Source organism: Dendropsophus ebraccatus, chromosome 1, assembly GCF_027789765.1.
Source record: "Dendropsophus ebraccatus isolate aDenEbr1 chromosome 1, aDenEbr1.pat, whole genome shotgun sequence".
Classification (NCBI taxonomy): domain Eukaryota; kingdom Metazoa; phylum Chordata; class Amphibia; order Anura; family Hylidae; genus Dendropsophus; species Dendropsophus ebraccatus.
In genome coordinates, this window is record NC_091454.1 from 25,770,707 (window position 1) to 25,785,558 (window position 14,852).

The 14,852-nt window shown below is 42.0% G+C and overlaps 1 protein-coding gene across 2 annotated transcripts in view; it reads left to right on the forward strand.

The window, feature by feature from the left end:
• HMGXB3 (HMG-box containing 3) overlaps positions 1 to 14,852 on the forward strand; it is a 34,118-nt gene that overhangs the window by 15,804 nt on the left and 3,462 nt on the right. For both annotated transcript variants that reach the window (XM_069969127.1, XM_069969128.1), the window contains exons 7-18: positions 1,336 to 1,691; positions 2,989 to 3,158; positions 4,082 to 4,179; positions 5,865 to 5,960; positions 6,552 to 6,698; positions 7,804 to 8,105; positions 9,972 to 10,099; positions 11,427 to 11,558; positions 11,922 to 12,106; positions 12,718 to 12,937; positions 13,166 to 13,299; positions 14,334 to 14,450. In XM_069969127.1, the coding sequence (XP_069825228.1) occupies positions 1,336 to 1,691; positions 2,989 to 3,158; positions 4,082 to 4,179; positions 5,865 to 5,960; positions 6,552 to 6,698; positions 7,804 to 8,105; positions 9,972 to 10,099; positions 11,427 to 11,558; positions 11,922 to 12,106; positions 12,718 to 12,937; positions 13,166 to 13,299; positions 14,334 to 14,450 (2,085 nt within the window). The remainder of the gene's footprint in view (positions 1 to 1,335; positions 1,692 to 2,988; positions 3,159 to 4,081; positions 4,180 to 5,864; positions 5,961 to 6,551; positions 6,699 to 7,803; positions 8,106 to 9,971; positions 10,100 to 11,426; positions 11,559 to 11,921; positions 12,107 to 12,717; positions 12,938 to 13,165; positions 13,300 to 14,333; positions 14,451 to 14,852) is intronic.

The following is a 14,852-nucleotide window of genomic DNA, read 5'->3' on the forward strand; positions in this document are numbered from 1 at the left end:
ACTGCTATAATAGTTTATGAAAAATAGTCGTTTATGAAATATACTACACAAAGATACTTTTTTTTTTTTTTTAAATGAAACATCCTTCAAACTTTGCTATGTTTTTTATATGTGTTTTACACTAAGAATTTTAATATATATATACTCCTATGATTATCATACTATGAAGATATATACTGATATATATGCCTATAGAGCCTTATGAATCTTGATATAGGTGTGTTTTTTAATTTTGCTTGTATTCTTCACTGGTTAATTTTATTTTTTTATTTGTTTCATCTTATGAATATAAAAATTATTTATCTCTATACACAATTCTGACTTATTATAATCACTCATTTATGATATAACCAGAAACTATATATATCTAAGACTATAAATATTAACTTGGATAATTTAAGGGGAGTTACGCTAGAGAGCCTACTACTTCTATTACTCATATTTGCTGGTTCTTGGTGCCAACCAAGTAGTGCACTCGCTGTACACCCCTCTTCCTAACTACTGTTAGGTTGAGTTCTTACACTAGAATATTTGAGATTAATGCATGGTGAGTTTTCTGACTCTCTATTAGCATTAGACTCTAAGGGTATGTTCACACTGAATAGTATAGGCGGAATTCCGCGGCAGAGAGCCCGTCTGCTTCAGTGTCACACAGTGTCTCTATGGGAGGGCCTGCGCGCCTCCGCTTCTGTCGCGCTCTGCTCAAAGAATTGACATGTCAATTCTTTGAGCGGAGAGCAGCGGGAGTGGAGGCGCTTGAGCCATCCCATAGAGACTTTATGTGACATTGAGGCAGGCGGGATTTTGGGAATTTTGCCTCTATTACTCATTGTGAACATACCCTAAGGAGATATTCCCTTTAGTGTCCCAGTGATATGTCATGACATTATTTTGTAGGGGTCTGATTACTATGGTAGAATTATGATTTAAAGGGGTACTCTGGGCTGGGGGGGCTTTTTTGCATATGGCCACCGGAGTGGCGCGATGCGGGACAGGACGCTGGAATCGGGGAAGTAAGGGGAACGTCATTGCCCTCATCCACCTCCTTCACCTCCTCCCCAGCCATACGCAAAAAAGCCCCCCAGCCCAGAGTACCTCTTTAAAGCATCCCTGTGTTTACTTTCTCCCACTTGATCTGATATCAGATGTGGAAATACACTTGGCTTTTCTCAGCGGGTCTTCTACCCGCATGCACCCTGCATCTCTTCATGTCCTATGTCTCATTGTCCAGAGGTAGGAACACTGACTTACTCTCTTGGATGACCATGCATTACTACCTATTTGCTCATCCACATATGTTTTACAAATTATTTCTTTTATATTTTTACTTTCCAGGGGAAACTAGCAAAAGAAAAGCACCCAGTCTCATCAAATGCCACAACGCTGCCCTCTGACAATCCAGATGCCCAGGAGCAGTCTGCCATCACTGCAAGTGAGTCAAAAGCAACGGAGAAAGAGAACACAGAGGCCGTCAGTCACCTTCTTCAAGCTACTCCAGCAACTCCGAGTGAAGAGTGGGAAGAAGTGATCATTTCAGACTCTCATTTTATAGCAGAGGATAATGGTCAGGCCCAGGGGTCTACACAGGCTACACCACTAGAGAAGAGTGCGCAGGTAGCAGGGTGTGATGCCAGCAAAACCGAGAAACCAGTTGGACGTTCTAAAGGGTCATCTCAAGCCTCTTCTTCAAAGTGAGCTCACATTTTCAATATTATTGGACACAAAATCATATCCTATCTATTGTGCATAGTGGTTATTCCATCACAGTTCATAGGACTAATCCATAGCCATCTTTACTAACTACAGTGGTGCCTTGGATTACGAGCAGAATTTGTTCCGGCACCGCGCTTGTAATCCAAATCCACTCTTAAACCAAAGCAAATTTTCCCATAAGAAATCATTGAAATGCAGACAATTGGTTCCACATCCCAAAAAATAATAATGATTTTTTTATTCTTAATAACATGTGAACAAACAAATGAAACAAAGATTTAGAAACAGCTGGATATGTGATATTATAAGTTACTGTACAGTATAGTAATCAGCATGTGGTGTATAATGTATAGTAACTGCATAAACCTGAAAAAACATCAGCTGTTTGTAGATACAGGATGGAGCTGCAGATTCCCATATTGGCAGGGATGGGAAACACAAGGGCTGACAGAGACTGCAGAGAGTATGATGGACTGAGCAGGGAATATGTGGGCACAGTATAGCAGCACTCTGTCCGGTGAGAGAGGAACTATTAGGAGATTACCTCCACAGTCCTGTCCCCTAATGTAAGCCCCAGCCTGAAGTGGATCTGCTTTGATTTGGAAGGTGAGGGAGACTTCCTGGGTCAGAGTACAGTGCTGTAGACCCCCACTATGCAGACCATGCCCCTCCCCCAGTTCCCCTCCCACCCAGTAGAGGGAGCTCTTAAACCAAAGCAATGCTCTTAAACCAAGTTATAATTTTGAAAAACTGTGAGCTCTTAAACCACTGTATTATTATTATTACTTCCTTACTTCTATCTAGAGGTGTTCAGAAAAATGTATTCATATTTCCTATGAGCCTGTACACCATTAACACTGCATTCAGCTTTAGCACCTCTTTTTCAGTGATCAGAGGGGCCTCCGCAACCTGGACTCTATCAAAACCTCTCACTTTGACCTATCAGAAGTATTCTAAAACGTCCTTATTTCCACGTCCCGTAACGGACGGATGCTACAGGGCGTGGGGGGGGGGGAGCTCTCTAGTACGGACGGGGAAACCCTGTACAGAGAGATTCAAACAATTTCCCTACTCCCGGTATGACATTGATGCATCATGCCGGGCGGGGAAACTCTCCACTGCAGGGCTTCCCTGTCTGTAGCATCCATTAAATACAGGATGTGGGAATAAGCCCTTAATGTTAGAATGTTGTATTTGCCATTGCATCTGTTATACTGATTGGAAATTGTGTTAGCATGTTACATTAGAGAATTATTTTTTTATTCTTACATATAGGACCCATCCATCGTCTACTTCTTCAGCCCACAAAGCAGAGACCAAGAATGCGGCTAAACCACTTGCAGCTGCTTCCCGGCCCATAAGAGCGATACTCCCAGCCCCAGCCAGTGCAAACCGAGGGACCAGAGTGGAGTGCGCTGGCAGCACATTGACCATTTTAAAACCTGGTAATAAGCAGCAATTTGGGTGCCAGCATAAGTAGATTTTTTTTTCTTTCTTCCTTTATTTTTCTTTTACCCCATGAGCCATGCAAAAGAATGTGTTATGTTTCTGTTACCACTTGGTGCAGTTGCGTCACAACTATATCTGTATTTTTTGTCCCTCTAGGGGACTAGAAGCTTATACTAATACTAAAAATACTTACGATATAATGCTTTAGTATACTATAAGCATTACTTGTGTGCAGCGAACCAGTCAAAATGTTCAGGTTCGGCAATGTTATCCAAACTCAAAGGCTCGATGCTTGATTCCCCCGGCTTTAGAATTCCCCCGGAGGGGAATTTTAATCCTGAATGAATGGTCATACAACAATTGTATGGCCCATGCTCCATTCTGCATATTGCTGAGCTGAGTTCAGACATGTTTTGTGGCCACTTTCCTTCAGAAGACCATCACCATAGCAGACCACTTTTTAATGCATTTTTTGGTGGTCATCTAATGGAGGTTTCCCTTTATGTTTAGTATGCGCTTCAAAGGGGTTATCCAGCGCGAAAATCTTTTTCTTTCAAATCAACTTGTTTCAGAAAGATATATAGGTTTGTAATTTCCTTCTATCTAAAAATCTGAAGTCTTCCCATACTTATCAGCTGCTGTATGTCCTGCAGGAAGTGATGTATTCTTTCCAGTCTGACACAGTGCTCTCTGCTGACATCTCTGTCAGAGACAGGAACTGTCCAGAGCAGGAAAGGTATTCTATGGGGATTTGCTGCTGCTCTGGACAGTTCCTGTCTCGGACAGAGATGTCAGCAGAGAGCACTGTGTCATACTGAAAAAAAAACAACATTTTCGCTGGACAACCCCTTTTAACAGCGCATTTCACATTTACATTGGTCTCTAATTAATAATAACAATACTTTTGTATCTCTTACAGATGCACATAACCTTATAACCTCCTCCGGGCTAAAGGCTAGTACACTGAAGCAGCTTGGTCAAGTGGTTTTACAGCAACCTGGAACTCCAGATATTACGGTAAAAAGGAATATACAAATAGTTGTTCAGTAAGGATATTGATTTTCTTTATATCAAATTCTATAAGGGTTTGTCACTTACTAGCTGATGACACTTTGGCTTACAACAAATCTGATAGAATAGTCTCCAGCTGACCATTCACATGCTGGGATATTGGTGCAGGTAATTTTCATATAAAAAATCTAGTCTTACGACCCTATAACACGGAGCGATAATCTGCCAAAAGACAACGATCAGCAGATGAAACGGTCATTGGTTCATCTTTGCCTCTCAGAAGTTTTAGCGGTGGCTGCGGGTAGAGGGAAGAAGCGAGAATGACACTGTGGAGCGTGGAGGGATATGTGTAAGGTTTACATTGATCTGCTAGATCGGCGCTCGTTTACTGGGCCTATTACACGGCTCGATAATCGTTTAGCAAGGGCTGCGGGGACATTGTTGCCGATGTCCTTGCAGCCCTTGTTTAAACACCAAACATTACCTACACATGTTGCAGGTCGTCTTCTGCGCTCCTTCTGCCTCCCAGTCCCGCGTGCAGCATCAGCTTCGGTGCGGTCTGTCTGAGCTGACAGACCGCACAGCCAATTACTGGTCGCAGTGGTCCTGGCCAGTGATTGGCTGAGCGGTCTGTCAGCTAAGACAGGCCGCATTGAAGCTGCTGCTGCGCGCGGGACCGGGAGGAAGTATTGTATTGCCCTCCAAAAGGTATACAAATCACCAATATACACTTATTATGGAATATGCTTATAAAGTGCTTTTTTCACTGCACTTACTACTGCATCAAAGCTTCACTTCCTGGATAACATGGTGATGTCACTTCCTGGATAAAATGGTGATGTCACAACCCAACTCCCAGGGGTGTGCGGGCTGTGGCTGCTGGAGAGGATGATGGCAGAGGGATGCTCAGTGTCCCTCCAGTGCCCTGTGTCCGTCAGTGTCCCCCTGCCATCATCCTCTCCAGCAGCCACAGCCCACCCAGCTCTGGGAGTCGGGTCGTGACATCACCATGTTATCCAGGAAGTGAAGCCTTGATGCAGTTGTAAGCACTTAATGTACATTTCCCGTAATAAGTCTATATTGGTAATTTGTATAACTTTTAGGGGAAAATACAATATATTAATAAAAAATTTCACCCGACTTCTCCTTTAATATGCAGAACTGTATTGTTCGCTTACCACAGTTTCCTTGGATCCAATTAAGGGGAGCTGCTTCGGGGGCTATCTGCTGAAGGAGGAACAATCTACACAGGGGGCCATCTACTATAGGGGGACCTAAACTGGGGGCCATGTACTATATAGGGGAACCTTTACAGGGGGCCATCTACTATAGGGGTATAGGGGAATTACACGGGGCATCTACTAAAGGTTGTCTACACCGGGGGCCATCTACTATAGGGGGACCTACAGAGGGAACTGGGGAGAACTCTGTCCCAGAGTACATTTATTCCGCCACGGGACAGCCGATACTTGAAAGCACCCATCCTCCCTTCGATTGGCAGTGGTATAAAAACAGCAGCCCAGCCGACACTTGACATTGGTGGGAAAGGGGGATGTAGAGCTTATTTTTTGTTTATCAGAAGCATTTTCAGATGTATTTCCTTCCTTGTGTATTAATGTATTATCCTGCATGTTTCCCTATTCATATCATAATCATGGTCTAAGTCTTTTTTTTTTTCTTCCTCTAAACAGTTAAGAGCAGATGTCCAAGCACCTGTATCACAGCCACAGCTTAAAGTAGTAACTGATGCCTTTCCATCCTATAAATATAGCTGCCCTGTGGCACTGGTAGGTATATATTACATTATATATAATATCTTACCTAAAGTATTCTACAAAGAGATTAAACCATACAGGTTGTTTCTCTTAGGACTTAGTATTTACGTCACATACTTGTTTCGTGTTGTGGGGGATGCCCGGGTGATCGCTAGATCGTCCGAGCAGCCCATAGAAGATAGCGGCAGTCTGCTGCTGCCGCTCTTACTTCATGGAACGATGGCAGCATATCGCTGATGTTGTGATCATTGACATTTCAACATGTCGTCTTATTGTTGTATTCTATCACACCAAGCAATTATTGTCCGTAATGTATCGCTTTGTGTAATAGGGCCTTTAGTAATAGTCACGGCACCTCGACTGCAGTTTTTTTTTTAGTAAGTGAGACACTTAGTGGCTGAATTTATAGTTTTGTATTTCATATAGAGAACAGGCAATACATTTAAAAAATAAATTGCAGAGATGTAGTATATGAGCTCCCCTAACAGTATTTATTGGTAATGACAGCGCTTATTTAAAGGACATTTTCATGTAAAATAAAGGGGAAAAAAGTAACCTGGCCATAGAGAGAGAATGCGTAACTGTTCTTTTTCCTTTCAACAGGACCTGGGCTTAGCTACACAGCGGGGAAAAGGAAAGTGTAAAAATCCTTTCTGCAATTTTATGTATACCAACAGACACAAGCCGAAAACCTGTCCCAATTGTGGATTCAGTCTAACAAAGGACAACGCTGAAAAAGAATCCAAACCTGTGAGTCCAGTCTCAGATATATTGCATATCTCCCTAAGTCTCCTTTATAGGGTTATACCCATTTTGAGACATTATCCCCTGTTTCCACAGGATAACTAGCTCATCTTGGGGGTCTGACTTTCCTGGTGTTGTGTGCATGCACCCCTCCTTTCATTTTCTATGGAAGCCAAGGAAACAGTCAAGTATGGTGTTTGGCTGTTTTTGGCAGCTCCCATAGAGAATGGGGTCCCTGTTCTTGAGATTGTTAGGGGCCCTAGTGATCAGAAGCCCTGCAATCAGCCACAGGATAGAGGATAACTTCTCAAGATGGGAATACCCCTTTAACTTTTGTGATGTGAATCACACCTATTATAAAACTAGCTACAACCCTTTCTAATTCCAGACTGGGACCGCTATGACCAGGTAGATAATATTGATGGACAACCCCATTGTTGTGTATGAAAATAATTTTAAAGGAGAAGCCCGGTGACATTTTTTTTATTAAAGTACTGTATTGCTCCCCAAAAGTTATACAAATTTCCAATATATATTTATTACGGGAAATGTTTATAAAGTGCTTTTTTCTCTGCACTTACTACTGCATCAAGGCTTCACTTCCTGGATAAAATCGTGATGTCACTTCCTGATGATGGCAGAGGACACTGGGGGACACAGGGCACTGGAGGACACTGAGCATCCTTCTGCCATCATCCTCTCCAGCAGCCACAGCCCGCACAGCTCTGGGAGTCGGGTTGTGACATCACCATTTTATCCAGGAAGTGAAGCTTTGATGCAGTAGTAAGTGCAGGGAAAAAAGCACTTTATAAGCATTTCCCATAATAAGTGTATATTGGTGATTTGCATAACTTTTGGGGGGCAATACAATACTTATAAAAATTTTCGCTGCACTTCTCCTTTAATACCTCATTTTGGGCCACAGTTTGATCTTACAGGTAGTCATATCTTCCACGGAATTTGCAGTGGATAGCGGGAGATGTGGCATCATGTACGGCCATCTGTTGCCTTGACAGCTGTGGGACATTTGGACCTAATGCATTTTCTTGTTGTCTGCATTTCGCTGACTATCACTTTGATACAGTTCCAGCTAAACTATTCATTATTACAGGAAGCCCCGGTATGTATTACCACCGACCTGACTGTACGCGAGTCTCTTACACAAGCACAAAAGGAACTCCAGCGACATTCCACAATCCAGCTGATCCGTAAAACTGTTCAGATCCCTGAAAATGAGTCTGAATTATCAGAAACTTTTAATTTGATCCAAGAGCTAAATAGTTCCCGTCTAGTACTGTCTGATGTGAGTGATGGCACCGTCACCATAGAGCAAACCTCCTGGGCCAATGTCTATGAGTCACCATCTGACTGCTGTCTGCTTTGTGGAACCCAGTTATTTAAGGCCGATAAGAAGTAAGTTGATTTCTTTATTTAGTGCTGTAGTAACCCCTTACCCCCCCCCCCCCAGTGAACTAAACCCCATAATAAACAGATTAGTAAAATGCAGGTTTGCACAAAAACTGCACTCAGGGTGAAGGTAAGAAAATGACCTTCATCCTCAGTGTCTCCTGCCCTATGGGAATGTAAGTGCAGGTTGGATGGTTATATTATCCAAACCTGTTTTTGGATAACCTCTTTAAGGGAAGCTTCACACCTACTGGATCCTCAGTGGATTTCACGCTGCGAGTTTGCAGCGAAATCCACTGCGGAACCTGGTAGTGTGAAGTGAGGGGTGGGCTAAAGGGGCCGGGTCACATCTCTACAGCGGAGTGAAAATTCCACTGTGGGTATGTGACCCCATAGGACTTCACTATACCAGTATCCGCAGCGGATTTCGCTGTAGACTTGCAGTGTGAAATCCACTGTGCATCCGGTAGGTGTGAAGCTATCCTAAAGATAAACCAAGGTTTGGAAAAACACAGCTACTTTTTTGCACAAAGACCACCACCCCTGTCCCCCTGGTTGTGTGTGAAATTACAACTCGGTTCCATTCACTACAAGTACAAGAGGGGTGCTGTTTCTGGTGGAAAGCGATCATGCCTGAATTATCCTTTTAAGGCCAATTTCAAACATGGCAAAACATCGGCCGCAATTTCGGCTGAGTGAACATCACTTCAACTTAATTGGAAAGCGAGCACATCCCGATGTGCCTGCACTCCAATTAGCCATAGCACAGAATGTAAAGTACGTCTGGGAGCTGTACTTTACATTGTGTGCACAGTCTGTTTCATGTTGCTGTTGTTCACTGAATAGTGGCCACACAAAATAGACATGGCAGTTTTCTTTGCAGCTGCATGGAATCCCGGCCGCAGTGTATACAGTGTTTATACACTGTGGCCAGGATTCTGTAGGGGTTAAAGCAAATTTCAGATACATTTGCTGTAAGTGTTACACATAAATAGAATGGCACCGGGAAGCTGAACTTGGTAATAGACCGCCGCAGTCCGCGGGAACTGGTCTGCGGTTCAAAAAAAGGACCACGGCACCAGCTTTCTCTTGCAGGCGCCGGTCTGTTTATGTGCAACACTTAAAGGGGTTGTTCAACAACTGGTTTCACAAAGTTATGTAGATTTGTAATTTACTCCTATTAAAAAATCTGAAGTCTTCCAGTACTTATCTGCTGCAGGAAGTGGTGTATTTTCTCCAGTCTGACACGGTGCTCTTGGCGACCACCTCTGTCCATGTCAGGAACTGTATAGATCAATAGCAAATCCTCATAGGAAACCTCTCCTGCTCTCCAGACAGGAAAGAACACGACTTCCTGCAGGACAAACAGCAGCTAATAAGTACTGGAAGACTTGAGAATTTTTTTTAATAGAAGTAAATTACAAATCTCTGGCGCTTTCTGGCACCAGTTGATCTGAAAGAAAAAAAAAATTGGTGAACAACCCCTTTAAAGCAAATGTTTCTGATGGCCGCAACGGCCATTGTTGCAAACCTGTCTAAGGGTATATGATCAATATTATCATTATGGAGTTACTATCCCAAACTGCAGCAAGATGTGTGATGTCAACTACTGTACTGCAATTGAAGGTGTCACACTCTATATAGGCATTGTGTGGATCTAAATCACCGCTCATGCTTATAAATATGTGACAGCCACTGTTGCAGGAAGGTAATGGCTAAGCATTCATATGAATGGTGATTTGCTCTGTTGAGCCTGAGAACAGGCCCTGTCTCTTTGGGGAGATTTCTCCAGGATTCAGGACTAGAATTAACTTGGATTTGACTTTATCTAAATGAAATGAAATTTCACCATTTTCTATTTCTATCCAACAGCTTAGTGGCAGAAGCTCAGGACTGCTGGTTACTAACAGCCACCCGCCTGCATTTGGTGACCGCGCAGGTGAAGGTTTGTCTAAACCCCCAGTGTCTGGCACTACACAGCTTTAATGACATCTATACCGGTACGTATGATCAAGATGTCCTTGTTTGTCTGTAGGTTGTTTGTAGTATTGCTGTCCAGCACTGTTCATTTCATTCAAACTAACTTGCAATAACAGACACAACCCAAGGACAGATGTGGCACTTTTCCTAGAAGAAGGTTAAATCTCTTTTTAGTGTGCGTTCACACGTACAGGATCTGCAGCAGATTTGATGGCGCAGATTCAAAGCAAATCAAATTTAGGCCATGAAATCGGCTGCAGATCCTGTACGTTTGTGAACACCCTTAGGGTGGGTTCAGACTACGGAATCCGCCAAAATTCATCTGTGCGGATTCCGTAGTCTGAACCCACTCTAGGGGTGTGTTCACGCGTACAGGATCTGCAACAGATTTCACTAGTACACGCTCACGGCCACGCGCCTTTCCGCCGGCTCCATAGACACCATTCTAGGGGCGGGCCAATCTTTTGGCGGAATGCACACATTTAAAACATTTAAAGTGCACCTCTGTAGCCTAAACCCAGTTACACTAATAACTGTTCTTGCCGTCCACCATGCCGAAGTTCATTGTAAGACTGTTGGATCCATTGGCCACTCTTGGCATCTATCATCATGGATTCTATTCAGTTGTGAAGGGGCCTTCGATTTTCCTATATAATGCAATAATTTTACTATTTAACTATATTTTCTAGTTTTTCAGCAAATGCAGATAGAAAAGAGGAAAAAGAAATTTTAGTGGCCCTGTTCACGCATCCGTACACATGTGGGTCCATGATCCGTAGCACAAAAAAAAAAAGAAAAAGAAAAAAAAAAAAGACAGGTCCTAGTGCAGACCCGCAGTTGTGGAACAGATCACTGTCTTCTATGCAGTGTTCTGTGAATTGCAGAGCACCACAGATGAACATCCATAGTGCGGTCCGCAATTACAGGCTGCGTTGCAGATTAGTGAATTAGGCCTTAACCAAACTTGTGCTCTGATGCTTCCGAATTTACATATGAATTAATTCTGTTTACATAATATGTCTAGTTATGTTACACATACACAAACAGATTCATTGTTTGGCTGATTCATACAACTGCCTAACAATTTATAGAGATGGACATTTTTTTTTTCATATCATATATGTACATATTAGTCTGTCTTTAGTCTCTATTATATTATAGTCTCATATGTATTAGTATGTTCAAGATTCAACCAACCCCTAAGTGAAATGTCCTTATAGAGAATATTGTTATATGGTTAGAAAGACCATGTACTACATATCAGGATCACCAGTGTTACTTACTTTGATAACCAAACTGGCTGTAAGCTTCTCTTTCTGATCCCATTGTTTCCTCTTTGACCATCAGGACTCTTCAACGTGGGAAACAAACTTCTGGTTAGTGTAGATCTTCTTTTTTCTATTCGGAACCAAATAAGAATAGGAGAAGACCCAAAAGTGTCCATCAACAACATCTTGGAGTCAGTGCAGAGACAAGCTGGTAAGACTGAATAAATGTTAGCGTAGTGACTTCATTTCATGGTGATCCGTCTTTAAAGGGTCTTTCTGGATTATTGTTATTAACCCCTTGTTCTCCGAATAGGCCATCAATATCTGATTGGTGGAGATCTGACACCCAGTACCCCTGATGATTAACTCTTTGCCAAAACCATGACGCCCACATACATAGTAAAGTGATGGAAGCAAACAGACCCTTACATTGTGTAGTGGCTTGTCTGAGTTAGCTGGATAGTCACAGCTACATTTATAGATTTTATGCTAAAGACAATCCAGACATGTCCTTAAAAACGCTAGCTAATTTAGGTAAAATGCTCAACATTTCACTTCTCTCTCATCCCTGTAGAAAAGGTCCTGAATGCAGAAGAGCTGCTGACAGTACAGGAGCTGCTGAGTTGCGGTTACTGGGCTTTTGAGTGCCTAACTATCCGGGATTACAATGATATGATCTGTGGAGTATGTGGAGTGGCTCCAAAGGTGGAAATAGCCCAGAGAAATGTAGAGAATACTCTGACACTGACCAACATTGAGGTAATATATCTCTTACTAGCAGTTTTTTTCTTGGACAACCTCCTTAAAGGAGAACTCCGGGTGAAATCTATTTTTAATATTATTATAATAAAATATTATTATTATTATTATTAATTATTTTATATTATTATTATATAATATTATTGTTATTATTATTATTATATAATATTATTGTTATTATTATTATATAAGCAGGGTGAACTCTTTAGTTACCATTTATCCTGTTCACATCTGCCTTCCTCTGTCGGTCCCTGCCGCCACTCTCCAACTGCAGTAATTGATCAGTGGGAGAGAGGCGTCAGAGACCGATACAGGAAGGCAGGTAAGGAGCGCTCACTCTGCTGTACAGCACCATAGTCACATTTTTTTTTTTAGAGAAATGGAAGCCTGTCTGAACTCTATGTACATTTCCCATTATTAGTGTACATTAGGAATTTGTTTAACTTTGCTTGTCTAATAACATATCAAAAAATAGATTTTGCCCTGTAAGTATAAATGATTAGCCTCTATAAGGTTTTATTGGTGCAAACACAAGTTGGTCGCCCTTCTAAAAATACAGTAGTAAACTGGTAACATTCAGTCACCAATTGCTCTTGTTCCTTTGTCACCAGTTCACCTGGCCAGAGTTTCTTACAACTAATGAAGTGAGTATGGACGATTTCTGGTCCACAATGGAAAACGAAGTCTTGGAACAAGCTGCCTTTCCCTCTAGTATTCCGATCACAAAGTTTGATGCCTCCATCATCTCTCCATTCTTCCCCCCACTTATGAGAGGATCTGTGGTAGTGAACAGTGAGAGCTACAAGAATCTGGAAATACAGAAAGTTGTAGGTGAGTATACATCTGAGCCTCTGGTCGATCACTAGTGCATCAGAAGAGACTGAAAAACACTTTTTGTAAGGTTTGTACTACTGTCCTAAAACATTGGCTGGGTCGTTCCCGTTCCTATCAGCACTTATAGGCCAATAATTGCCTATATATATATATATATATATATATATATATATATATATATATATATATATTAGATTAAAATAAGTCTTCTTTTTGGTTTTCCAGGCAATGGCAGCGCTCTTGCCAGACTTCTTCATGATGGGACCCTGAAGCTGGATGATTTAAACAAGCTCAGTCCTGAAGAGCTGCAAAAGATGTTGACGCTATGTGGGATCCCTTGGGAGGCCACAGATTCTAAGGTAAATCCCAGTGGTTGGTTCTACATTCTGGGTTTAAAAAAAAAAGAAACCTGTGCTTGCCCATAATTTTGCTGCAACTCTTAAATACGCAGTGCTGCGGCCAATCAAAGGCATCTGCAGTTTCTTCTTGAATTGAATTTGGCAAGCAGTGCCGACTTTTTAACACTAGATGGCAGTATAGATTGTCACATATAGTGTATTGTAGATGTGTAGCAGCCATAAATAAGTTGTACATCTGTAGTGAATTCTAATATAAAATGGGAATAAACCCCAAATACCTTTGTCCAGTGCACAGATGAGATTTACATTAATAAAAAAAAACAGAAAAGATTTACTATTGCAAGTGTCCCACAATGGTTTATATCACCACATTTATTATATATTGTAGACACTTTTTAGACAATGTTGTACCTCGTTTGACGAGGGACATAGCTTATTAGAAAAGGGATTAAATTTGGTTGCATAGCAGGAAGGAAGTGAGAATCACAGAGCTGTGCAGGAGGAGAGTGACAGATACTTCTCTATACCGCAGTGTGAATGGCTGAGTGTGAGTGCAGGCACATTATAGCAGCAGTGTGTATAGCTGAGTGTGAATGCAGGCACATTATAGCAGGAATGGAGAGGATGAGAAACACAATGGCTGACAGAGACAGCAGGGAGCATGAAGAAATGAGCAGGGCAGATGTGGTTACATATATGCAGCACTCTCTGACCGAGAGAGAGGTTGTTACAGGTGAAGAGATTACCTCCACAGTCCTGTCCTCTGATGCAAGCCCCAGCCTGAAGTGGATCTGCTAGGATTTGGAAGGTGGGAGAGACTTCCTGGGTCAGAGTACAGTGCTGTAGACCCCGCTATGCAGACCATGCGCTTCTCCCACTAACCCTCCCACCCAGTACAGGGAGCTTAAACCAATTTACAATTTTGAAAAACTGCAAGCTCTTCTTGCAAAACGCTCTTAGTTACTCCTAAACCAAGGTACCACTGTATTTATATTACATTAACGAGTTTTCTTTTTCTCTTCTCTCTTCTATAGGATAATATGTGTTATTCTATACTGGCTCTTTCTGAATTTGTGCAGAACGGCACACAGACTAAACAACCTCCGGCTCATTTAACGGGAGGGAAACTCTATAAGGTCTGCCCACATCAGGTAAGAGATGGGAATGAGGTTGTCCAGGGAAAAAAACTTTGCCTACAGCATCCCCATGGCTTAGATAAATAAACCGGCCACACTTACCCAGCATTGCTCTCCCTGCTGCTCCCACTGTGGGATCTTCTAGTCCCAGCTTGTGTTCCTGTTTTGCCGGCTTCCACTGACATTCTATAGAAAATTTTTAAAAATTTTAGGAGAGCCAGGTACACGTTAAAGCTTTGTTCACACAACGGTTGTGTTTTTTTGTTTTTTTTATCCTAAACGGAAACTACAATGCAGTGCTCACCTTAGTGGGATGGTATCTTCTACATCAAAGGGCCCCCTAACTATTAGCTGATATATCAATACTCAAGTCTTACCCCTTTTTTCTACTCTTTCTTTCTGACAGAGATGTGTTTT